The sequence below is a fragment of the Dermacentor variabilis genome, chromosome 1 (assembly GCF_050947875.1).
Source record: "Dermacentor variabilis isolate Ectoservices chromosome 1, ASM5094787v1, whole genome shotgun sequence".
In the NCBI taxonomy this organism is placed as follows: Eukaryota; Metazoa; Arthropoda; class Arachnida; order Ixodida; family Ixodidae; genus Dermacentor; species Dermacentor variabilis.
The window spans coordinates 142,709,116-142,736,393 of record NC_134568.1 but is presented as its reverse complement, the minus strand read 5'-3'; the positions used below and the strand labels follow the sequence as shown (position 1 = coordinate 142,736,393).

The following is a 27,278-nucleotide window of genomic DNA, read 5'->3' as shown; positions in this document are numbered from 1 at the left end:
CCACAGCCTCAGCCAGCCTGCCTCAGCTGCTCGAGTGCTGGGCATGCGTGCTGGCGCCCTAGCTTTGGAATCGTTGCGGTAAAACGGATCGATGCAAACAAACAGCGAGCTGCGGTGCTGGTTCCGAGCGCTCGTTCTTTGCTTCGCAGGGGCCAGGGAAGTTTAATAATTAGGAATAAGACGCCATATAGCAACAGGCTACATAGAAACAAGTGCCGCGTACGCAGCCAACCATGTCCGAGCTTCGGAAAAGAGCCACGGATTCCGAGCAGAAAGAATCGAAGGTAAGCGTTGTTTCCTTTCCGTGTTCAGGCTCCCCGGGCGCGATGCTCCAGCCATAGAGAGCTCTGTCGTAGAAATCACTTTATCGGTTGTGTGCCGAATTCGCAATTCAGGTTCTCTCCTTAAATTTGTACCTTCGCCATTTCCTTAAGCTAACTGGCTCTTTTCCTTGAGTGATCAGCGCTTTCTTTTTCAATGTTCGTAAAAATCGTCCTGCACCAAGATTTTGACTGCTTATGATCGCCGCCGCGCGATGTTTGTTTTGAGTTTTTCTGGCTAGTTTTAGACTGCGCATGCGGTGAACAGGCGACGCTCAGTGCAAGCTATTTGCCGAAGAGGTGAGCTTGTGGCCATCCCTCAGTGATTATAGCGCGCGCGCTCGGGATCTTGCGATGCTCGGGCGAAGTTCATTGAATCTGCAAGCTGACGTTGCAGTCTCAGAGTGATTTCTCTTGATGCCTCCCACGTTAGGAGCATGCAGTCGACTCTGATGACGAAAAGCTACCAGAGGAAAGCCAAGTAGACAACCTGACGAAAGACCTGCCTCAGGCGACTGACGAAACCACAGCTGTTTTGGACAATTACTTGAGCGGTCTGTCGAGAAGGTTCGTGCATTTAAAGTGCCTTTTTTTACCTTCCTAGCTCGATGAACAGATGCGCTGATTCCTGAATGGTACGATGCCGTTGATATTTGTTTACCTGTGTGCTTTGACTGTTTGTTTTGGTGCGCTAGATGGAGGAACTGGGTCGTCAGAGGAATCTTCACGCTGCTCATGATGTCATTTTTTGCATTCGTCATTTGGATGGGACCTTTGGCTCTAATGATTCTAGTAAGGCTACATTTTGCACTCTTTTTTACTGTTATTTTGTACAAAGCAAGCTATACTGTAAAAGGTTAAACGTGCCAGGTGAAAACAACTGACCGAATGCCTATAGCTTGTACAGCTTTGTTTTATTTTTAATTTTGGGTAGCTTGAACTGTTTGCAAATGGCAATTGGATAGTAATCCAGTTGGATATTTTAACGTGGTACATCTGTTGACATTTACTAGGTGAATCAGCACTGTTTTCTATTATTTGTAATTCGTGAACACTGCAAAGTAAGATCGCCTCATTTGTTAACATGGATAAATGGCTTAATTATTACCTCATATAAATTGTTAATTGATAGTTCTCGGTTTCCAGGAATTGACGTGTGCCGTGCTATGTTGCTATTGATGCGGTTTATGCAGTGCCGCCCTTAAGCATTATAGTCTGCATTGCCACAATGTACTTGTAGGCCTTTAGTGTTCTTTGATGTAGTTATAGTGAGCTTAAATATATACTTTTTGAAAGCGCTAGTTTGATTTAAAATTTGTTGCCATCACTCTAGCCATTCTGTGCGAGAAATGTCTAGAGCTTTGGCAAGAGCTGTGCAGTTAAATAGAGAACCTTGCTTTTGTGACTTAGCTGTAATTTGGTATGTTGTTGCCATGTGGGGTTGTTTAAGATATGGCTTAAATTGTAAGCACCCAAACTTTGAAATGCTTTGCTGTGAAGCACCATTAAAATAGAGAAGTCATTTCTTGTATATTGAATGTGCTGAGTATCTGTAGACACTTGTGTTCGCAGAAAACAGTTTTTCATGCATCACCCGTTTTATGCAACGGTTCAAGAGGTAGCATTTTGCTTGGCAAAATCAATTCAACTTTTGTAACAAATTCAAGAGCTTAACATCTCATATGTTACTTATAAAATTATCCGATGGCCAGAGCAGTGTTGGCACTGTTGTGAGTGGTTGTCATTAGCATGCGCAATTGTGTGCTCTGTTTCTGCACCTGTTTCTGGTTTGCTGCCTGTTTCTAGTACAATTAGCTCACGACTGATTGAATGTGAGGGACTACTCAAGTGACAGTGCCCGCATTTTTCACAGACCCTAGCAATCCAAGTGAAGTGCTTCCAGGAGATTATTGCCATTGGCTATGCTGTCTACCGAGTGCACGGGCTTCCGTGGTTTCGCTCGCTGTCCTGGTACTTCCTCCTGACAACAAACTACTTCCTATATGGAGAAAGTCTCGTGGATTACTTTGGTGTTCTTATCAGTCGAACGGTATGTTATTGCTAATTATGGCCTCTTCATTGTATTTAATATTTCGGTGACCGGTTGTGTGAGAAGATTAAAAGAAATTGAGCTTAAATCTATGATATGCTAGAGAAACTTGAGTACAGTAGCATTAAAGTTAAAGTTAGACTACATTGGTGGGAGCAAGTCATTCATAGCAGGATATAAAATGAAGTTCCTGGTCTTACTAATTGATCTGCGTTATCAGGGTCAATGATCTGAAGGCATTGTTTATCATGCTTTCAAAAAATTGACTCAACTGAGATATGCAATAGATCTCATTCGGGCAACTAGCTACGTGTGCTACCATAAAAGAGAGTTAACATTTCTGTCTTACTTCATCTGGAAACTAGTTCAGAATGTGTTGGCAACTGTAGGGCCAGTTGATTGCTATAAAATGCAAGCCTAAACCCATTTATGGCTCTGCATAAAAGAAAGCAGAGACAACTGAGATCAGGTCAAAACTTCCTTCACTGATGCGGTGTGTGTAACACATATGTATTTAACATTTATATAATGTAATTAGACTGCATACATATGGACTGCAAACGGCAATACCAGCAATGGTGGTAGTTAGTTGCATATTATTGCTGTTCTTTGTGCCATTCTTCTGTAGTTGGTAGTTTGAGAAAAACTGTTCGTTCAAAGGTATACTGAGAATTGTGACTGTACAAAGCAAAGGTATTAATGCACCAGCAGTGAGCTCAGCCTTCATTGACTGTATCTTAGTAGTAGAGAGAGAAAAAGAAAGAAAAAATGTTATTGAAACAAAAATGGAAAAGGCGGGTTCTACATGATTGCTGGTGGGCCACCTAAATTAAATTGATTGTCTTGCTCTTTAACAGGTGTTGCAGCAAGCTGTCCTAGATGGCCTTTTCGTGGGCACTGGCCCCTTGTGGCAGAATCCACTCTTTGATAGTACCTATAGTGAGCTCCACAGCCTAGTAATGCAGGTGTATCAGAGTGTGGATAGTCCCGGACTCATCCATAACATGTGGTGCACTGTAACTGGCTCACTTGCATCACAAGAACAACAGGACAGGTCCAGTGACTTGTTGATGTATCGGGCTCTGAAGGCGAGCGTTCGGTGGTACCCTGCATAACAACTGCATCAAGAGGAAAACACTGAGTATGTCACAGTTATCTTTGCAGTAGACATTGGCAGACTATAGTGTGCACAAATGACAGCAGTAAGACCTGCTTATGGGTTACAGGATGCTCAAAGGCTTTTCTGGTGTATGCACTAGTTTAATCTAATCAAATTGCCATATGCATGCTAATTACAAAGTTACTGTACTCATATCAGATGCAAAACAAAAGCAATATAACCACCACACCTAGTGCTCTAAACACACGTTTATTGCAAGGAATTAGACAGATTTTGAAAGTGCATGTTGTCATTTGTTGGCTTGTGCCCACCAGCCATATTTCTATAACCAGCTCGCACCTGAAACAGTGGTAATTGTTCCAGAAAATATGTTCTCAAGAGAAATGTATATGTGCTTAAACAATGATATTAGTAGCTACTTTAAAGTATGGATGAGGTTCTTTAGCATCATGTGCTAAAGTAGCTTTGTAAGTCGGCCTGCCCATTTGCAAAATTATTGTGCATGTGTACAATCACAGCAGGTGAGCATTTATTTTTATTTCAATCAGGAGCCTACGTCTGGTTGGGCATTATTGTAGGGGGGTCTAAACAATAACAAGAATGAAAACATGGGAACAGCAGGCACAGTTGTCGCTTGCACATTGAACTAAAGCATACAGCTTGCAAGGATGAGAACAACATATTTACGGGAATGTCCACAGCACTCGCATCCAACTGATTCCACTCAGGAATTGTAAAAGGAAAAAAAAATGTGTAGGTACATCTGTACGACATTTTATTTCTCAAACCGCTTCATCGTGACCATATGTGCAATATATAGTATGGGCTCGTCATGTACAAGCTTTTAGTAATACCAGTTGCATCATTAAAAAAGAAATACAAAAATGTTAATTGCAAAAGTGTTCATCATTGCTCAAGAGCTTTCCAACCTAGTTAATCTTAATGCTAGTTGTACTAGAAATAATTTTGTAATTACAAGTGACAAAGTGTGCTGCACAGTTTGGTATGCATTCAAGCTTATATTATAGATAAGCGCTTGGCCATGAGAACTCCGTACTGTATAGGCATGTTCAAAGATTGGTTGCATATTCGTGACACACAGAGCTTCTTTAAGGCTTTTTGGGGCAGATTTGGAATTGCGTTTAATGAAATTTAACACACTGTTGGCTTTACCAATTACATAGCCTATATGTTTCTTCCTAGATAAGTCGGAAAAGAAATAGGCACCAAGGCATTTAAGATATCCTATGGGATAAGTGTGGTACCAGACAGGCTACAACAAGAATAGAAGGGTTTGTGTTTCCTAATAAAACAAGACTTATAAAACAACTAATAAAACAAGACTTACTTACATTCCGATACGTTTTTCATATTTTGCACCACAAAACCACATTGTCAAGATCGTGTTGTAAGACATCAACATCATTCGTTCCATGTATAGATCTATATATTACACCATCATCTGCATACAGCCTGACATTTGAAGTTAACGGTTTGACCAAATCGTTAATACACGGCAAAAAAATTGCGGTCCTAACATTAAACCCTGTGGCACCCTGGAAGTTGTGTCAACATTTGAAGAACAATCTATGACAACAGACTGGTATAAGACAGGTAACTACTCTGCCAACCAAGAATAGAAGCAAGAAAGCCTAAAAATGACACTTTATGCACTAAAAGAGCATGTGAAACAGTATCAAATGCCTTCTGAAAATCTAGGAATATGGAATCAGCTTGAAGCCCCCTATCATATAAACTTAAGACATTATGAGAAAACTCACACATTTGTGTACCACATGCTAAACCGAACCTAAAACCATGTTGTACTGAAGAAAAGAAACTATTGAATTCCAAATGTTTTATAATACTGTGCTATAAATTACATGCACAAGGGTTTCACAGCAGAGACTTGTCAAATAAATTGGTCTGTAATTAGTTGGAGTATTTTTCTTGCTGGACTTTAGTATTGGCACAACATTAGCAAAATTCCACACAGTTAGGAATTCCTGATCTTCTAGAGAGTTAGAAAACAAAATAGCAAGAAAGGGTGTCAAGGCTCTTGCATCTCTTCAATATGTGATTAGAAATGGTGTCAGGCCCTGGAGCTGAGTTTGAGTTAAGATATCAAAGAGCACACATATAATTTGCAGAGATAACAATGCCAGTCATAGGTTAAAAAATGTGGTGACTCAGATGGCATTTCACCTTGAAATTCTCCAGAAGATACAGATTGAAAATATTGATAGATTGAAAAGCACATTGAAGCCAAGCATGGTGTCATCATGGCAAAGGAGGGATTCTACCTTGTTTTGGGAGTTATTGATACTGCCATATCCCTTTCACCAACTCTATACTGGAACAAAGCTTGGTGACAGAAGGAAAAAAAATGCAGAAATGGTTTAGTGGTGGAGGAACATTGAAGAGCTTATAGTATCCTATGTCCATTTTGATATAATCAGCATGCAGAATGATCATTTTTAAGTTTTACTGAATTTTTAAAAATTGCCTTAAGCAGATAGCATAATTCTTGTCCATGAGCTGTATTATTCAAAGAAGCGGGCATTATTAGCACGAGAAATTGAAACGTATATTCAACTAATTAACGAAAACTTTATAATTAATTTCCTAATTAATTAACATCTGGCACATATTGCAATATACTAATTGTAGCCGGTGAGCTTGTGAGACGTGTCCACTTGCAATGAATTTCCGGGACTGCACCAGTTTCGAGATATTGTTTCCAGTGTGGGACAAAATACATGGGCATTCCAGTTACTTTCGTGCCTCAATGCATAAAGGAGTATTTTGTTTAAAAAAAATGGAACAGTGCATTTTTACGGTGAGTCTGATGGCACATATCTCCATACTGGTGTCATTTTGGAAATTCATTCCAAGTAAATACGCTTTGCAAACTCAGCAGCTATGATTCATGATTTGCAATATGTGCCATAAAGTAATTAAGAAGTTAATTGGTGGATTTTTAAAAGTTTACTGAATATGTGTTTTGATTTCTCATGCAAGTAATGTCTGCCTCTCTGAATAATCCAGCTCAAGGACTAGAATAGTGTTATCTGCAACAGGCAGTTTTTAAAAATTCTGTAAAAATTGAAAATCGTCACCCTGTATTTTTGCATCAGTGGCATTTATACAAGTGAAATTTGAGGCAGAGCACAAATGGCTGTATTTGAGTTCATGGTAATGGTATCACCATATCCTGCACAAGTGCATCAAAAGGTGGACACAGAGGATGTCGCCATGATATTGATGGACATGTATATTTAAGCGATGATAATGTCTCAAGATTTGGAAATTATCCCAACAGACATTAAAGAACAAAATTCTTTCATATTAAAGACATCTTAGACTACTAAAAGTAGGTTCAGCACCTTGTCCACTTATAAATTTTTTGCTTAATTAGTGTAATATTTACAAAATTACTAGAGGCCTGTAAATCATGACTTTCATGAATCATCATGAATTTGAAAATTATGATAGTCTGGAGATATTTCTTAGGGGATAAGATACTGTCATTATTATCAGATGTTTGTCGCTTTTAACATGCACAATGATATCAAAAAGCACATTGTGATGTTCTTTTATTGTTTTTGATATAGTCATTTGCAGCACTGACATTTTCATGCACCAATATTGAAAAAAGTTACCTTATCTGCCATGCCAAGCTATGTGATTATCATAATGTGATTATAATGTGATTATATCATAATGTGATTATCTTGTAGTTGCAAAGTTATGTGAAATATGTTTCCTAGGATGCTTAGCTTATGGCTTTTCATTTTTGTGGTCAATGTGCTTTTTACTCTTAGTTGTCAAGGAATTTTTGTTTCATGCATAACTTTGTGTTTTGCATTTATGGCCACGGTGTGCCAGAAGTGCTTGTTTGGTCTGGGTGCAGAGATGGGGTGCAATGGTTATTTGCTTGCTACTGCACTGTCCGACCAGAAGCTCGGTAAAGGCAGTCTCACAGACTGAAGGGATATGAATCACCCCTCACCGCACACACTCACACTACTGACTCTTGTTCTTGGCACTTTTTGAAGGTTTATGTATTTTTGCTTTCATTAGGACTCACTGAAGCCTCTTGTCCGCTGCCACCGCTTCATTTCATTTTGCCTGTACTTGCTGGGCTTCATCTGGTTTGTGCTGAGCCTTGTAAAGAAATATTACATGCGTCAGTTCTCTTTGGTAAGTATGTCAAGGAAGCTTTTGAAGTTTGTGAAATGTGTGCAAGTGCATTGACTTGAACTGCTTATCTTCCTTTTTCTCTCTGAAGTTTGCCTGGACACATGTGACATTAGTCATCATCGTGACCCAATCGTACTTTCTCATTCAAAACATGTTTGAAGGTTTGATCTGGTGAGTGAGATTATTTCATCTCATATGTGAAGTATTGTTGCAAGTGTTGTAAATAGCCATTAGCAGTGCCACTTAGTTATTCACTAACCTGCTGTGCGAAATTTCAGCATGAAAGTAATAGAAGTGCTTGAGACTGAAGTTTCTTTTTGTCTATGCAGTGCACAGAAATGAGTGCACCCATGAGCCACTTGTTGCTTCTCATACACTTATTCTGTTGCACTTGCAAGTAATGAAAAAGGACACTAAAGACAATTTACTTATTACCTCTGAAAATTTGAATGCAGAGTTCGTACATCACATTTTGAATGCAGAGATTGCACATAATATTTTGTGGTTTTTACACTCATTGAAATGCAAATTTCTCAAAAACGGGCAATAACAATCAATTTGTGCTTTGTTTGCTCCTGATGTGAATAAATACTACTCATGAGTGAGGCACGTGTGGCATTTATTACCATGCTAATGGAGCTGCATGATGCTTGCACAGTTTTGACCATGGCCAGGCCACGTTCATGACAAGCCATATCTTCAGTGTCCTGACAATGGTTTCACAATGCTGTTAAGCTTGCATGGACAGTGGTGCTAGATTTCCTTCTAGATAATATTTTGGAAAACTTGAGTCTCGAAATGTAAGTGGATGAGGAGACACATTGTGCAAAGCAAGGCTCACAATTTTGTGGGGCCTCTTGAAGGCAAGATGTTGCTGTACAGTGCTTAACGATTGAAACGTGTTACTCGAGCAGCATGACGGCTGGCACTTTTTGTGCCACCGGTGATCGCTGGGTGACCACTGAGGAGGCTGAATGCAGTTACGATGAATCAAAAAGATTCTCGCTTTCATGTGACACAAAAATACATCATCTCAGTGTCACCAGCGCCCACCGGTGGCACAAGAAAGTACGGGCCGCCACGTTGTCCGAGTATTGCGTTTCAATCGCTGAGCACTGTACATTTGTCACATAGCTCCTTCATTGACCAAAGGCGCTCCTGAGTATAAACAAGTAATGACTATTCTAGCATACAGACTGCTGTGCACATCCTTCCAAACTACAGCTCATTTTATGGTTTCAAATTCATCCCCCACTAAATTGATTCATGGCACCAACCAGTATCCAGATGGTACGAGTAAGTATACAGCGGTGGAGTTACCGTATATGTATACACATGTGTAAAGGCTACACCCCTAAACTTGGATCTAAATATTTAAGAAGAAAAAAAATATTTCAAAAATTATCCCCTCATGCTTGTGCTTCAGTCCTTCGCAAGTGTGCCCCCTCATCGGCCACAGCTGTGTGGCACACGGTGTATGATCTCATGGTTATATTGCGCTCAGTTTTACAAACACGATACTAAGGAAGGACAGGACGTGGACGGACGAAGCGCAACGGAGTTGCGCTTCGTCCGTCCACGTCCTGTCCTTCCTTAGTATCGTGTTTGTAAAACTGAGCGCAATATAACCATGAACGTTCACCAACTAGCCCCCTTCATTGCTTTACTGTATGATCTCATGTTGTTGCTGCAGTGCATAGAGGTGTATCAGGCTTCTCTTTGGTATATTTGTTGCTTTTGCACATTATAATTTGTTAGAGAGGCGCTCGTCAACTAACTGCTGATGTAATAACTGAATTCATATCCAGGCACTCCACAGCTTGTCTTGTTGCACTTTCCCTCAGTGCGTATGCATTTGTGCAATGTGTACGATCACTGCTCGCTAGCCTAAAACATCGACATTTGCACACAGACTTTCTGAGCTTTGTACATGCTTATGTTGGTGCCTAAAGCATACACTGGCACTATGAAACGTGACATTCACATTTTGCGTGAGAACCCCAGCAGCTTTTTTCATTGTGCAAACTTGCATGTGGCACGACATCCGAGCCTGCATATGAATATGACTTGCTTCACCTTTGAACAGCATGCTTCCAGTGAACTAGACTCCAGCTGCTTAGCACTGCAGTTTGTGCTACCGATGATAAGTAACTGAACCTAAAACAAAGGCATCCAAAGGTTGTCGCATGTATGTTCCGCAAAGCAAATATGCATTTATGCACTTTTTACTCATCTGGACTGCACACAAGAAATTCATATCCATAACTGAAGGCCTCATTGAAAGTTTTGATTATACAATGAAACTTTGAAACCTTTCTGCCTTTCTTATCAAAGCCTAAGACCCACATGACGTTCAGGTCTCTACTCCCTCCTTCTGGCTTGTGTGCCCTCCCCCCACACTTTCTCTTTCTTGTTGCATAGCACATTTCTGGTGACAGTTTTTGCACACTCTGCATTTCATGGATATTTTCAAATTGTTTGTGTTGCTGCTGGCTATTTGTGCACTGCAGGCAGGATGCTTGAACTTGAGATGAGAGACGACCCAATGTTTTCACTGGTGGGGAGACTGGCTTTTCTGAGAAGGAGAGTGTGCCCTGACTTGTGTTAATATTGTACGCACAATACCCTCAGTAAATTTGGAGAGCTGTTGACTCTGCTCATGCGTGTGTCTTTTGGGAGGGACAATCACATAGATGATCACATGTGAGGGAGCACCATGCACCATGCCCTACGTTTAGACTAGTGGCAGCGCAGTGGCTGCAGGTTCATGCAAGAGCTTGTAAGCAAATTTCACGTACTGATTCTGTTGGCCATGTTCAAAAGGCTCTGAGACTTGGCGTAGCCCTTTAATGGATCTCAGGACCAGATTATTGCTTCTGCTGCAGTGTGGGAAAAGTGCTCTGGTTCCTTTGCATCTTTGTCTCTGTGGGGCACTATATTGAACTACACAGTTGGTGCTCAACTGCTTCACTGTGGAAACATTTTTGTTTAATGCAGCATTTAGGCTGCTATGTTGTGCCAATCAGCTTCTGGTCTGTGTGCACCTTTTGCAGGTTCATAGCTCCAGTGTCTATGATTGTCTGCAATGATGTCATGGCCTACATGTTTGGCTTTTTCTTTGGCCGGACACCATTGATCAAGCTGTCGCCAAAAAAGACCTGGGAGGGCTTTGTCGGTGGAGGCATTGCAACTGTCATCTTTGGTGCTGCTGTAAGTTTCTATTGCTGTAGATAGACAAGCAAAGTGAAGGTTATGTTTACTGCTTTGTTCAACCCCAGGAACACCTTCACACCTGCACTTGAGAGAGGTTACACAAAACAGCATAGTAATATTGAAAAGTGGGGTGGGCAATATGCAAGAACACAAGACAAAGAAGAGCAGCGTTTGTGTCGTCCCCTCTCCTTTGTGCACTGCCCCCCTTTTCAAGATGATGTTACACCAACTAGTCCAATTATCGACATTATTGAACTGCATGTGTAATTTCATCAAGTCCAGGTGAGGTGTTGTGACTAAGTTGTAGAAGAGCAACATAAAGTTCAGCTAGTGTGAATTGATTCAGTTGTCTCGATCCAGGTTGGCAACTGGTGGAGAAAGTGGGGAAGGGTTGAAGTCTTGATAGAAGGTACCCTTTACTTCCCAGAGAAGCTCAGCAGTGATGCAGCCACGTTGGAGCTGGTATCTTTGGAGTGCGCAGGGGTGCAGCAGCTGCACCAAGAGTGTGAAATTTGTTGAAATTTCGCCACGCTGCACCAAAATGCCCTGACTAGCTGCAAAAGTTTTTAGCAGGACTAGATCTAGCAGAAAGTAAGATCTGTGTTGGCAACCTGCAGTTTTGCCATCATCATTCATGTGTCGAATGTTGCCGATCCAATCTCTAGTCATGGAGACACATCAACGGAAAGGCACTGATAGAGTATACTAGTAGTGTGGATGTGCTTGGTATTGGGCACCCAGAGTGTTGCTTTTGCAACGCTGCTTTCTGGTTGCAACGCATATTTTAAAGCGAATAGCTTTATTTGGCTATTGCAGCTATTTTCTTGGCAGGTTGGTAGTACGATGGTGGTTGAACTTGGAGGAGCGGAGGCGAGGAAACATGCTGAGTAGAAAGGTGCAGCAATGAGATGGGGGACAGTCGCTTGCTCGTTTGTTCAGGCTATTCGCTTACATTGACAATCATTGATGGTTTCTGCATAATTTCTCTCTATTAAACTGCCCCAAATTTGGAATTTGGTGCTCCAAAATTGAATTTTCTTTCTCCATAGGCTGCTCCAAAATTTGATATTTCTGCTTCAAAACTAAGGTTTTTCTGCCCCAAAAATTGCTCCCAATCCTATTTCAGCTGTTGCACCCCTAAGTGTGTGATAGGGTTTGGATTGAACCATGTGCAATTGAAATAGTTTGTAGAGCCGTGGTAAATGAGACGGACACACGTCTTTTCGGTATCAAGGTCTAGTTTATTTCTGTTCAGAAGAGAGAGAACTGAGAGGGCGCGCGCAGTGCGCCGGAAGTGACGAGAGCTTTAGAGAGAAAAGAGAAGAGAGAAGTGCGGTGCGCGGACCTAGTGCTAAAGGAAAGCAGTAAATAAAGTAATCGGGAAAGGGAGCTTGCAGACGACGTTTGGCGCAGTGAGTCGGATCATGGGTCCGTGTGCCTGGTGTCCAGCACTCTTGAAGGTTCGCTTGCGGGACGCCCCGCGGAGTTGTTTATGGCTGCAGGGGTGGTGCGCAGTTCCATCGCCATGCCTCTACAGACTGCTGCCCCCTTAGAGAGGAAGCTGAAGCGACGAACGATGCTCACAATGCACAAGTGGCACTTGTGCAAGTGCACTTGCACAAGCGCACTTGCAAGGCGGAGTCCGCATGTCCTGGGAAGGAAGGCACAGTGAGATAATTAAGTGTGGGTGCTTCGCTGAATGCTGGCTTGAGTCACTCAAGCGCAATCGTATCTCGTGTCCGTGTGCCTGGTGTCCAGCACTCACGAAGGTCCGCTCATGGGAGGCCCGCGGGACGCCCCGCAGAATTGTTTATGTGGCTGCGGGGATGGTGCGCAGCTCCATCGCCACACCGCTACAAGTTCTTGGACTTGAGCCCTGTGAATCTGGCCATTCATGTTTTTGCAAATCTGACTCCAATGCTGTGCTGCAAGCTCCTCCGTGCACTCCTGACTTTCTTGGGCGATTTCAAAGATGCAGTGATGAAGAGACTTGTGCTTGTACTGTATCTTTTTATAAGTTTGGGACACTTCTTCCATAGGGCATTATAAAGGATGTCAACATAGGTATGATCCTCTGTGTTAGCTATAGAAGACAAATGCTGACAAACAACAGAAGGGATGTCCCAAGCCCAGTCCCCTAGGTCAGCGGTGTCATTGGGGAATCCTTCTGAATGTGTGCTTTTTTGGTTCAATTTGTGATGCAGGTGGTCCGGTTGCGAGGAGTTTTGTTACCACAGGTTTTGCCGAGGAACACATTAATTTCAGCGATTAGGATTGATTAATTTCGGCTCAAAGGCAGTGGTTGTTGCCGAGGGCATCGCGAGTGTTTTCCCAGATGCTTTTATGAGCAAGCACCAAGGCAAGATGAGGGTCTTATTCTGTTCACGAGAGTTAACCTGTTTTGGTTCTGGTGTCATTGAGCAGAGATACGTAGTAATTGCTCATGATAGTAGGTATCTACCTTGCTTCCAGTTGCAGAGGTGTTGGAATAGCCCCATGTCATATGGAAGCAGTTGAAGTTGCCCAGAATGAGCAGGTTACGGTCAGGTCTTCTCACTGCACACAGGAGACCTGCATTGGAGGTGAACCAAGATCGATGGAACCTTTTGGGAATATTACATGAGGAGATGACTTTGTACATATCACATGACTGATTTTGTGGCATAAGTGGCACCTTTCGAGGAAATTAATGCAAAGCTGTATGACTTTCTTTTAAGTGTGTCTTCATACCCACCTCTAAGTAATGGGCGTTTTTTGCAGATATCACAGTACCTGTGCCAGTTCAAATACTTCGTCTGCCCGATTGAGTACTCTGAAGAGTTGGAGCGCATGACTATGGACTGTGAACCTTCACCACTGTTCCAACCAACAGAATATGGTTTTCCAGAGTGGATTGAGACAGTGTGCAATCTTGTGAGTGCCACCTTGCATTTATATTACACTTTGCCTGTGTCACTTTACTCATGTACTTTTGCATGTATTGTCAGTTTTTGTGGGCAGTTTGTATGTTAGTAGGTATACATTTGAAAATTTGGACCAGCTGAAGCATCACAAGCCTGTTCAAGTGAAGTCTAAACTGGCACATTGATTGTGCTGTTAGTGCAAGTTTATATTTAGGGACTGGAGCTCGTGCCACTAAGCAGCTATATCACTGAGAGCATACACCTCAGAAACCAATATTTTATTATTTTAGATAGTTTTGTTATAAAATTTAAGCCAGTGATAAATGATGTTTTTTCTTTCAGAAGTGTGATTTCTTATGTGGCTTAAAACAGTAAAATGTTGCCTTTCATGTACAGGCTTTTTTTTACTTTTTGACTTCTTGCAGGCAGTTAACTTGGGAAAGGTGTAATTTGTTCCCTTTCTCAATCTATAGAGAGTGCAATTGTGGGCTTAGAACTTGCTTTCAAATAAATTGTTTTCAAATAAATTATAATGACCAGTACTCATGTTTCTTCTTCATAAATAAATATAAGATATATTCTGAAACACTGATAGCTAGTTTCACTCTGTGTACAATGGAGAGTACATTTGCAAGAGTTAATACAGTAGACCTATCACAGGTAGATAGGCAAAAAATCATCCACAAAATGGGAATGCCAAAATGAGGAGGCACTGGGATGCTATAGAAAAACATGCCTTGCTGTTTTTTCTTAAAGTTAAGAAAAACTGCATCTACTATCAGGTGTATTTCTCTACCTCTTTGATAATTATATACTGGCAGCTGTTCCCCACACATAAGGCAAACTCAACAAAATTTGTGACTATTCAAGCTAGCATGATTGTATTAAAATAATTTTTTCCATTCATTTTAGTTGGAATTGTGCTTTCGTGTTATTGGTGTTGCTTGAAAAAGTGCATTAGCAATTTTTTCATCTGTTGGCTGAATAAAGTGTTGCAAGACAACTTTTTCTTGCGAAGGTTTTTTTTTTTTTTCGAACTGCCTGATTTTTCAGTCATTCGGTGACTCCCGTCACATCTGAAAAATAAGTCGGCGACTAGTTTTAATTGCAACATAGAAAAGCAAACATAAGCTAATGCACAATGTGACTGCCTTTTTTGAGTATGTTGTGTGACCAAAGGTCGTTATTAGCTTTTGATGATTGTGTGAATGGGGAAAGACTTGACTTTTGCTGTGCTTTCTGCACTGCAATGCTGTTGGCAAGGATGACGGAGCCGGTGCCATTGCCAACTGTGTTGAATCCTTTAAATGAAAAACACAGCACCGAACAGCTAAAAACCTTGATAGCGAACGTCGAAGCAGCTTGGCCTAATGACAGCACTAAAAGACAACTACAGCTGCCAGCGAATCGGTATGCAAGAGTGCTGGTTAGGGGCTGTGAAATAATCGAAATGGCGGCCATGGTGTCTTCAATTAATGCCTTTTCGGACCTGTGGTCATGGCAGAAAGCCTGAAAAATCATACTGCGAAGGATTTCAGCACCTGAAATTGCAAACAGCCTTATAAATTGGCTCTAAGAGTACGTGGCGGTGCCACAAAGGCGTTTGAATTATGAGGCATGTCGAAAAAATCAGTTGTTAATCGCATTCAGTAATTTAGAATACTGAATTTTTGGATCTAACACAAATATAAATAAAATAGCCAATGGTATTTTATTCGTATTCGAAATATGGCATGTTTGCACACCCCTCGAAATTTTATTTGAGTTGTTATGCCAATTTTTTTATGACATTTAGTTTCATTACAATGAAGTTCAACTGTAGTAAACATAATATATGCATACCAGCATGCAAGTGTCCTGCTCATACTATGTTGTTCGGTGAAACTGTGCATGCTGTTTGGCATATTGTTGTGTGTGCAGGACTGTTCTTTTGTGCTTTATGAATGCCTTTGCTTATGCACTTCATTGTTTTTGCAGTTGCACTTGAAGACTACCATCACGCTCTATCCTTTTGTACTTCACTCGTTGAGCTTCTCATTGTTCAGCTCCATCATTGGACCTTTTGGAGGATTCTTCGCCAGCGGTTTCAAGAGGGCCTTCAAGATTAAGGTACGGCGGTCACATGCCATTGACATCCAAATTCATTAAAGGGGCCCTGCAACAGTTTTCATTACTCGGATGTTCCCAACAGTATTGTCTAGTGACATAAGTTTATTTAACCAGCTCAAAAAGTGCTGCAGGGCCCCTTCAAGACAGAACATTTTGTAAAGAGCATTATGTGATACTACATCCATCGAAGCAGCTGTCATATATGTTGCAAACTGTGTTTTATTGCCTGAATTTTACATTTTGGAGCCACATTCTCAATTGATCACTTTCAGGGATACTTTCATTTTTGTGTGGCATGGTATCTGGTTTGACACTTCGCTCTAGTGACAGGTGTTCTGCCTGTTGGCTTAGCCATTCGGCATATACTGAAATTGATATCCAGAAAGTGAAAAGTGAGAATACTGCTCCAATTTTGTAGAACTTGCTTGGAAGCAAGCATTGCTTGTGGTAAAATTCATGTGGCAGCCAGAAGCTGGGAGGCTTGTAAAAAAAGAAAAAGAAATCTTTAAGTTGAGCATTTTCTCCTTAAACACTACTTGAATGTTTCTCAATAGATACCTGTGCACAGTTGTATCAATTTGAGCGTCTTGCACTGTGTACAGGTCCACTTACACTCCATGTCAGCACTTCCTTGCAGTGCTGTGAAAGCTGCAGGGCTCCTTAGTTAATAGGAGGAGCGAATGCCCCCTAAAGATGTGTTCATCTGTGCCACGTTGTCTGCTTGCTGCATCGTCGAACCGCATTTTCTGAATTGCATGTGTGTTGATGCAAGAGATTCATCGGTGCTATGTATCATAACCCGTGTTTAGATGAACATGACAGTGGACATTTTCTGTACTCCATTTCACTAGTTCCTCACAACCTCCTTAGCCAATAGCAGGTGCAAATGTCCTTATAATGATACATTTGACTGGTCGCTTTCAAGCGCTCGGAACACATTCGCCTGGTTCATTCAGAGCACTGCGCTGCAGCCTAGAGTGCTCGGAGGTGCTCTCATCTTCACCCTGGGAGCGCAACTGAGATACGACAGAAAGTTGATCATGTGGCTACTCCGATTGCTCTGAGAGCAAGCATGTTTGGCTGGGGCAGGCTTTGTTTGGCACCATCGTTGAGAGGGCTCCACATTGTTGCAAACCGAGTTGGAGTGCGGTAGGAACCAGTCAAATGGTACCATATGATATGTTTGTGCTGCATCATCTGCTTGGTGTCTGGTTGCCACCCTGCTGTTTCTATTTGTTTGGAGACCCACTGGTACAGGCAGCACTTTCTGGTGTTAGTGAGCAATGCGGCTCTCTTGATAACTGTACTCATATTAGCACTCTTCCTAAATTATTTCTTGACTGCATTAAGCACATTCAGCACCAATAACCTCACCTGTTTCGGCAAATGCAAGATCTTAGATTTTTAGCACTCTGGAAATAACAGCCAACGCCATTTTCCCGAATGACAATGTAGTATCCTGCGACAACCCTCCACTGTGTTGTGACTGCTCTCTTCAGACGTTTATTAATCTGAGGCCAGAGTCATCGATCACACTTTGCATATTTACTTAACTAATATGTTTTCAGCAGTATTGTGATATATATTTGTGCTTATTTCATAATCCATAGTTTTGATGTTCATAACAGCAATAGGAAAACATATGAAGCATCATGATCAAGAACGAATGTACTGTGACCTTAAGAGTCGCAACTGGAACTATAAGCTACCTATATGGCATTTCTTTTATTTTTAGATCATGCAGAATTTTCAAAAATCGCCTCCAGCAGGTAGCACGGCTATAGTCCTTGAGCTGGATTACTTGAAAAGGCGGGCATTATTCACATGAGAAATTGAAATGCATATTTGACTAATTTGTTTTGTTAATTAACCAAATGAAATTCACTTATTAAGTTTTATGAAATAATTTACAGCACATATTGCAATTTACGAATTGTAGCTAGTGAGTTTGCAAGGCATATTGACTTGGAACAAATTCTGAGAGTGGCACCGGTTTCGAGATAGCGTTGTCAAAAACTTGTGATAAAAATGCTCCGTCGTTGCCCTTACTTTTTAATGAAAACGCCGTTTTATGCACTGAAGCAAAAAAGTAAATGGAACAACCAGGTATTTTTTCACACAATTTTGGAATGAATACCTTGAAACTGGTGCCATCCTGAAACTTCGTTCGAAATGGATACACCTTGCATACTCACCGGCTACAATTCATAAGTCGCAATATGTGCTGTAAGATAATTTTTGAATTTTTGTTAATTATTTGAGTGTGTTTTGATTTATCCTGCTAATAATATCCACCTCTTCGAATAATCCAGCTGAAGGACAAGAATTATGCGATCTGCCACAGCCAATATTTTTAAATTCCGAAAAACTTAAGAATGATTACCCTGTATACCTGTGTATGTATGTTATTCCATTTCTCACAAGCGTCAGTACAAAGGCCACCAGGTTGTTCTTGGGAACGTTAATAAAATTGATCGCTTGATTGATTATTAAAAGTAGTCTTGTTGTTTTTGTCTTAAACAATTTTCCTCAAATGTTTCCAACAGTCTTTGTCAGCTGGTGGCAGTTACTTTTCCTGATTAACTGGAACTGTTTTGGTGGGCAGGGTGAATGAGCTGGGCTGAATTCTGCGCCACATTAAGGAATTTTATGATTCTTGTATCTCTTGATCATGGTTCTTTACCTGGCGATCTGCCGCGTCACGCTTTCACAGGCGGGGCGCGCTAGATAATGCGCCAGCTCTGCCACTAACTGCTATCGAGCTTGTTTGAGTGTGCTGCTTTTTGATGCAGGCGGACGGTTAGTCACGTGATATTTTTCATTTTTCGCAGGCTTTCTTTATCGGCCAGATAAAATAAACAGGCAAAACGTACGTGACTGAAAACATGCCAGCTTTGAGTTTCAATTTCCTTCAAATTCTTATTGACATTGCAGCATTCAGAGCAGTAAATAAGAAAGTAGCTAATTATTAATTTGAATGGCATTATCAAAAAAGTTACTGGCGGCTACTCTACTCAACTGTGAACAATAGGCACTTGGTTATTTTTGCATAGAATGGCCTGTATTTTTTAAAAAACGCAATGCATGATAGCTGGGACACCCTGTATATAGATATTTTAATTGTCCTAAGGCAATAACCTCTTCCCTGCCATAGACGAGTGGGGTTCATTTGCATGTTCCTTGTAAAAACACCCAAGGACAAGCACAGCTTGCCAATGATACTTCTCATTTTCATGCAGTTCCCATTTTTTTTTTCATTCACAATACTTCTCAGTTTCTTTCATTTTCTTGTATAGTGCTGTTTAGCTTTAATTTATGATAAAGCTTAACATTTTATATAAATAAACAGTGTATAAATAAATGACATTGTTTTTCATAAAGAATTCCACTGTAAAAAGATTTGGCCATTCGTTATCGGAATTCAGAATAGTGGTACAGAAGGGGTTAATCCACATAATTTGGTTCCATGTTTACCATGATGCTCGTAAATGTAGGTCCATATCCTGTACATTTTTAAATTGGAGCATTATTTGCATGACATTGTTGAAGTGGTACTGCTTACTTTATTGAAGAAGAGTGTTTGTTGCGAAAGAGTTGCAAAAGAGTTGTAAGCATATTTTACAGAATAATTGCAAGGTTATGGTTACAAAATTTTAATGCCATGGGTGTGACTATATGCAGGGGACAAATGGTCCAGCATTGCTGAGCATTCTTCAGAAATATGATGTGCTAAATTTCCATGTGTTGATCAAGGTTGGAGCTTTTAAGGGTAACCCAGTGTAATGGATAATTTGCTAGGGTATTGCGCTGTGTAGCTCAAGGTCCCGAGTTCTGTTTGCGGCCGCCACATTCCGATGGAGGGCGGAATGCAAGAACATTTATGTTCTGTGCTTTGTGTGCAGATTAAACCTACAATAACTGAAATTTGTGCGAGTTCGTAAGAATTCATACTCGACTTAAAGCACTAAAAACGAGGACACAAGAAGGAAAACCAGACAGGACGGGTGCTACTTCAGACTAAAGTTTATTTTCGGAAAAACATGCCTATTTATCAGTCGACACAGAGATCAAAAGCAAAGTACATCATTGCGCAAGTGCACTCCTAACCCCCCAATAGTTCAAGAAAGTTGTGAAAGTTACGGCTATGCTCATACAAAAACACAGAAAAATAAGAGCTCCGAAAGCTAAGACTTATAGAAACGAGCTCTGACTCAGGCCTTTATCATGTGGGCACTGATAGCGTTGGATTTTCAGCGAAAAACATCTTATCGAGATGTGCTATTTCACTTGTGTGAAGGTTTATCGAGGACTGACTGACATATGTGGAACCATCTTTTTTAAATGTAGAAAGCTTTTACAACCTACCTAGTTATCCTATCTCAGTGCTGAAAAAGGACTCGTTTTTTGCACCTTAAGTCAAGTATGAAGGTTAAACCCTAGGTGGTAAAAATTGATCCGTAGCCTTCTACTACGGCGTCTTCATTACCTACAGTGCAGTTCTGGGATGTTAAATCTTGCAATTTAATTTTTCTCAAGGACCATTAGAGCTGTCTAAGCAACATCTTGTGATTGCTGCATTTAGGTAGTTAGTGAGAAATGCATATGTGAACTTGGTTATTTGAGCCCTAGAGTATACTTCCGCGACCTATTGACAATATTAAGAGCAGTGCTTATTGTTTTTTCTGTACACCTAGGATTGGTAAGGCTTGCTCTTCTTCGCAGAAAATGATGAAGTTGTATTGTGAACACCCAGATAAGGTGTAGATTTCAGACCAGGCATTAAAGGGGCCCAGACACCAAATTTTCGAGCTTGAATCCTGCTTTGCATGTCAAACCATACACATCCCACAGCAGGCTGGCAAAATTTTAGCGAATTCGATGTGGTAGAAAATTTGTATTCGAATTTTTTTTTCATATTGCTGTTGAACCATACAGCAGTCTTGCAACACTGAGTGGTCACGAAATGAACTCGCACTTTCCGGAAACAGCTCCCTCGGAGTAATGGAAGTTGACCTAAAAGCCCATACTTTTGTGCACTGTGAGCACCGGAAAAGATTGGCAGGAGCTGGAAATCAGTTGACTGCTATATGTTGTTTTGTTTTTGCATGTGCATCTCGGCGGCTTGGGACTGCTGGTTTTTATCAGGCGAGTGAAGAAATTGGGTGCCAGAGTGGAGAGTTGGGTGCCAGAGCTTGTGGAGCAAAACATTTGATGTGGTCTTGAAGTGTTTTGGAGCAGATGACACGATTGTGTGGCCTGGCTTCTGCTTGTGTCACACAGCCCTTGTCAAAATAGCGGGCTGGGAGGGGCTTAAGGGCAGCAATTTCAAAATTTAAATTTTGAGTTAAATGTGTGCTGAGAGCCCAGTCATATTGTGTATTACCATATTGGTCAGTTACAATGATAATCTGAGAATAGTCTGACAACTTGTCCATGGCCCCGTTAATGTTCAAGCCTTACTAGAAGAAAATTATTGCCCTAGCACCAACATATATTTGCTGTCTGATTGTATGATATCATACTGAAGTTGCCTCATTATAATTTCCTCTGTTTTCAAACTAAATGTAATTGTTTTAGACAATGAACAGTTAACATAAATCATCATTCAAGTGGTAGATGCCAAAATTTTGTCGTGTTTCCTAGATCAGCTTTGCATATCCAAAGATGGAATTTTCACCAGTCTTTCACTTTTGCGTTGCTTTCCAGCTTAGCATATTTTTGGTGTCTAGTTTCTTCTATATGTAGTGTATTTACTATGTATAATATATGCCATTTTGTGCATCTATTGTCTTTCTCCCTCTGAAGGACTTTGGGGACATCATCCCTGGCCATGGAGGCATAATGGATCGTTTTGACTGCCAGATTTTGATGGCTTCCTTTGTGAATGTTTACTATCACAGTTTTATCAGGTATGTTGGCTATTTGTATGTGCTGTTCTGTTTTAATGCCATTGCAATCATTTCAGCTCAGTTCTGTATTTCTTATGTGAAAATTTTAAGTATTCCAAAAAGGCAGGTATTGCAGGCTAATGAATAATCACATTTGTTTACTTTCACAGGGCTCCAAACCAGCAGAAGATTCTGCAACAGATCTACCTGATGAAGCCAGAAGTACAGCTGCAGATTTTTGGCAGCTTGCGAGACACTCTGATAGCACGGGGCCTGCTCCCTTCCTAAAGGGAGCACCATCAAGGAAGCAACAGTTGCTACTGAACTAGTCACTCATGTTGTGGGCATCACTACCTTGTTCTATACTTAAGGTTCATTGCCCTGCCACCCCCCTCCCACACTCTTTCCTGCTTTTTGAAAATTGGCTATAGTAGAGCTTTTCAGCTGTTGCGGTCACTCGTAAATTGAGGAAACCACCAACAGTCAACGCATTGATGTGGGAGTATATAATATACTATCCAAAGTGCAAAGGAAATCATGGACCAAAAAGCTGTCATATGTGTGCTTGAGTCAGAATACTATTTCGATGCATTTAAAAAGGCTCCAAGTTTTACTTCAGGTGTTCTGTCGTATTCTTTGGTATCAGCAGTTGGCATAATGTGCTCCTAAATGAATTACTCCCACTTGTGTAGGATCTGCTATGCCTGTAATGGCAACGGTGCTTGGCAGGTTGACTTGCTTGGCGTTTCTTCTGGCTGGGTGTTGCGCATTCCATTTTTTTTTTATGCACTTACTCATTCGTCTTGTGAAACCGTATGCTACAGCGTATTCTATACAGTTAATTGTATGTCTAATTGTGATGTGTGTTTTAGTTCTTTAGTTTGCTCGCAAGTCTTGAAGTTGCATCAAACCCAGAAGTTCTACAGGATGTTCTGATGTAGTTGGTCAAATGCATGGATCTCTTGCTTTGACAACAAAGATGTACCATGCAATTGTGGGTGCATCCATTTCAGACTTTACCAATGTTGAAACCATTATACTTGTGCAGAGGTAAATTTAAGCAATGTGGCAGCGTTCATGCGCAGCATGTACACTTCTAATTTGCTTTTACAAATGACAGTGCAGTAATGTAAAATATGCAGCATGGTATTCTTGGATGCTCATTAAAGGTTGATTACAAATGGGTAATTATGATGCCAAAAAGTGTATATGTTGTGCTACGGTGTGTTGAAAGAAGAGGCAGCCTTGTTAAATACAATGTGTCAGTAAAAGTACAAGCACATTTGCTCTGAAACTTGGAAGCTTTTGTTTGTGTTGTTCATTCATTGACTGTAACTTCTCATATCTAATTAACACTATTTTTATTTGGGTGTTGGGCAATCTTGGCTACTTCAACAAAGGTACACAAGCTCCAGGAAATACATGTCGCAGCATGCAGTACTGCTTTTCTGTGAGCCAATACTTGTTTTGTTATGCTATACGTGCCAATGTTTCATGTTTGCTGCATTCCATGTTGCTTTATTTTTTTGGTGCACTTTTGTGAAGCTTGCATTCAACTTGATGTTTTTGACATGTCAGCTGCTGTAGAGGTGCACATTCCTAGTCGATAATACACCTCCTATCAGAGGAAATCAGTTCAAAAGCACACACCCGGAGGAGCTTTGTGGAAGCAGAAGCATGTGCATTATGTACAATTTACTGTATTTCCTGATGTCCTCACTAAGGAAGACAGGTGGCTTACAGTACTGCAAATGAGACATGAATAGAAAACATTTTTACTCCATTAGCATGTGACGTTTCATGAAGATCCAAAAGATATGCATTGTTGACACTAATGCATTGGTAACAGTTGTTTTTGAGTGTGTAATGAACATGTACAGCCATGATTGCTGGCACTATTTCAGAACAGACGTTGTAATACTTCATTTTTGCTAGCTGTTGCTTTGACTCTGTGATTGGCATGGTGCAGCTAATACTATATCTAGACATGGGCATTTCCCTTATTTATGTGACATATGGTAGAGTGAACTTTTCTTGCTGCTTTTATTTATGGTGGTGTGGTTGTCTATGCACACAGACTAATCCCACCATTTCTGTTCTTAAAATAAAACTAAGTGATCACATGGTGCCGTGCAAGTTTGTTTATAAGGATGCTGGCAATATTACGAGAGGGCAAGTGCAGTGCTGTCAGCTGAAGACAAGAGCCTAGGTTGCCTACTTTAACAGCCTAAACATGAGCAGGGTGCTTCGCACAGTAGTACTTCAGAGCCGCATAATATAAAAATGCACATGCAGGTGTATCATCAGTAAAATGGACCAAGCTTCGGAAATATTAGCATTTTCCCCATGTGTGAAGTTCTGCAGCTCGTTTTAGTTTTGCTGCAGACCTTGTGGTATCTTTAATCTTTAAAAGATTAAGAACTGGATATATATAGATAAAGATGACTCCATTAGAAAGTTGTTGGATCTCAAATGAAAGGACTAATACTATAGTTCTTTAGAAAATTTCAGGGAGATTTCCATGTTTCAAATAGTGTGAAAAAACAGCTTAGCACCGCAGACTTCAGTGTGGTTCTAGTGGATGTAGGCTTGTACACCATGATATTGTCTGTAGTAGGTACCCTTGAGTATGCGACGCAGGTTTCTTGAAAACTTCCTTTTCCAGGTAGTCATGATACAGCTTAGTATTTCAATTGTCACATTATATGTTTGTTGAAATTCTTCTGGTTCTTGGACGACTTTAACTAATCTGTTTATAATAATAATGAAAAAATGATATATTAGTATGTCACGTCTTATCTAATACGTCTGTCTGATCTGTCCAATATTTTTGATCTTGGCCCACATTACACATGACACCCTGTAAATGTTCATATACCAGTACAATGTGATGCTTGTTCCATTATATTGCCATGTTCAGATATTTCAGAGTTGGTGTCCCAGGCATCTGGAGTGCACAGAAATGTTGGCCGTTTCCATGTCTTCAGCAGTCGTTCTTGTTGCCATGTTGTTAATGCACTATTTCTTAGTGTGGTGTTTGCATTGATGAAACCTTTGTCTTGGTTGTGAAGTATTTCCTGCACTACTGAGGATCAAAGATAGTAATAAAGAGATATAGCGAATTTCGTCCTGATTGTCTCATGGTTCACCAGTAGAATGGTCATGTGTAGGTGAAATACAGAATAAAAAAAGCTGTCTGTTTTAAACATTTGCCTGTAATATTGTTAGAACGTTAAGGACTGTTGAAGCAACTGAAAGCCTATATTGAAGCCAGAGATTATTTTAGTGCAGCAGAAAGCTTATCTGCTGCTAATCTTGCAGCATATATACGCAAAATGCTATGGATATCTTTTTCTAGGCATTTTGGCAATGTCTGTGTAGTCCTATGCTGCATACTGTGATAACTGAGTGCAGTTTTCTTTTTTTGGCCTCACTATCGTAATCACGCGCTTCAAAGGGCAGTGGTTTCATCATCATCATCATTGGCATAGTAGTGACCATATGCAAGAATATGAGAGAAACTGAAAACAAGTGTGGTTCAGTTAAAAGAATTATTTTATAAAGGCAGTCTTGCCATAAATCGTGCCTTCAGAACTGTTGAATAATTCCTGCAACAATGTGGATGCACCTTTGATAGGGCTGGTCAAGCTGTCTCTTGTGCTGTTCTCATTTGACTAGCCAAACGAAGTCGTTCAACGCGAAACACTCTTGTGACCATCTGGTTCCTCTTTTTGCTGTACTGACACTCCTTCACAGCACAAAAAGTTTACAGCATCTTGTTGCTGATGGAGAGAATTGTGAACTCAATTACAAAAGCAATTTTAGTGCGTTGCTATGCAATGAGCATCATTGCTGTTTTGCCATTCCATGCATTGGCATGAAGGCAATACTGCTTTTTAACATGAGCTTTCTTTACGTTGTAATGCAGATTAATGGTAATAAAACGACTAATGAAACTTTAAGGGGGGAGGGGAGCCTACAACGCTTTCTGATGGTAAAAAGACCTGCTTAGTCGTTAGTCAGTGCTATCATTAACGTCTGAGCCAAATAGTATTATTATCCTACGTGCAACAGGGAGACTAATTTCACTAAAGGAACTGCCTGCTTTCGCCTTCGCCACCTAGAAATATGCCACACATGCAGTGGCGTAGCAACGGAGGGGGCCGTGGGCCCCGGGTGCAAGGGGACAGTTGGGGGGGGGTGTCATATATGTCTGAAGACGCCCGGAAATTGTCGATATCCTCGCCTTCCTCGACTGCACCTGGGGGGTGACGGAAGACCTATGGGCCCGGGTGCCAGACGACCTAGCTACGCCACTGCACACATGTACAAAGTCTGTCCTGGAAGTCCGTGCAGCGAGTCAGCAGAAAAGTAGTAGAAGGTGTAGCAGCTCTCCACTGTAAAGAACCCAATTGACCTCTAGTACAAGCTGCACTGCTGTATGACAAAGCAAAATTTTATGTGTGCACTTTTTATGCAAACCATTTTGTTGAAATCGCAATATATGAAACGACGGAACAAACGACCAGTTATCAAACTCCTTGTGACATTGGGCAAGGATGGCGCAGAAATGCATCAGATGTTGCAAAAAACCTATGGAAAGGCTGCCCTAAAGAAAAGTGTTCAAGTGAGTCCAGTTTTTTTTTTTTTAGAAGGCCATGAAGACTCCAAGGACAATGCAAAATCGGGATGCCCTTCCACCTCATGCGAAGATGAAAACATGGATCATGTGCATTCTCTTGTGCTCAGTGATCGCAAAATAACTGTTAGAATAACAGAAGCATTTGGTTTGGGAAAATTGTCCGTTCACCAGATTTTGACAGAATTTGGAAATTAGAAAGGTTTGCACCGGGATGGTGCTGAAACTGGCAACTGCCGACTCCTGAGCAAGTTCTGACGAAAAGACTTGCATTGATTGGAAAACTTCAGGTGACAGTGATGAATTCTTGCAATGCGTTGTCACTGGCGATGAAACATGGATTTTTGAATACGATGTCAAGCTGAAGTCGCAGAGGAAGGAGTGGAAAAAGCAAGATGAGCTGACGCCATAAGCTTGGAAGAACGAAGCAAAGATTTGTCAATGTTGACTGTATTATTTGACTGCCATGGAATTGTGCACCACAAATTTATACCTCAGTCGAAATGTCAATGCAGCTTTCTATGTGGAGATCCTGAAGTGTGTCAAAGATGGTGTGCACCGTGTGCAACAAAATTAGTCGAAAAGGGGGCGCTGGATTCTGCGCCACAATAATGCCCCTGCACTCTCTGCATGGATAGCGCACGGTTTTTTTTTTTTTTTTTCAAATTCCATCACTGTACTGGAACTCTCCCCCTACTCGCTGGATTTAGCTCCCTGCAACTTTTTTCCCGATGTTCAACCCACAGAAAATAGATGAAAAAACAGCTACAGGTGCCACATCAGAGCTGGTGCCACACGAAATGCAGTGTTAAGGGCAAAGCAGCTTTTGAAGG

The 27,278-nt window shown here is 40.9% G+C and overlaps 1 protein-coding gene across 1 annotated transcript; it reads left to right on the top strand.

The window, feature by feature from the left end:
• Positions 1-24,933, top strand: Cds (CDP-diacylglycerol synthase). Its single transcript, XM_075696691.1, has 11 exons — positions 1-284; positions 754-887; positions 1,016-1,112; positions 2,194-2,370; positions 7,574-7,693; positions 7,782-7,864; positions 10,747-10,903; positions 13,667-13,819; positions 15,787-15,918; positions 21,724-21,827; positions 21,977-24,933. Exons 1-11 carry the CDS (start codon positions 234-236, stop codon positions 22,092-22,094), a joined length of 1,326 nt encoding a protein of 441 aa, XP_075552806.1. The 5' UTR covers positions 1-233; the 3' UTR covers positions 22,095-24,933.
• Positions 24,934-27,278: the final 2,345 nt, after the last annotated feature.

Bases quoted from the DNA above. Each gene is read 5' to 3' on its own strand.
- Cds (XM_075696691.1), top strand. From the start codon at position 234: ATGTCCGAGCTTCGGAAAAGAGCCACGGATTCCGAGCAGAAAGAATCG. The intron at 7,694-7,781 runs GTAAGTATGTCA...TTCTCTCTGAAG, and splicing joins ACATGCGTCAGTTCTCTTTG to TTTGCCTGGACACATGTGAC. The intron at 7,865-10,746 runs GTGAGTGAGATT...CACCTTTTGCAG, and splicing joins ATGTTTGAAGGTTTGATCTG to GTTCATAGCTCCAGTGTCTA.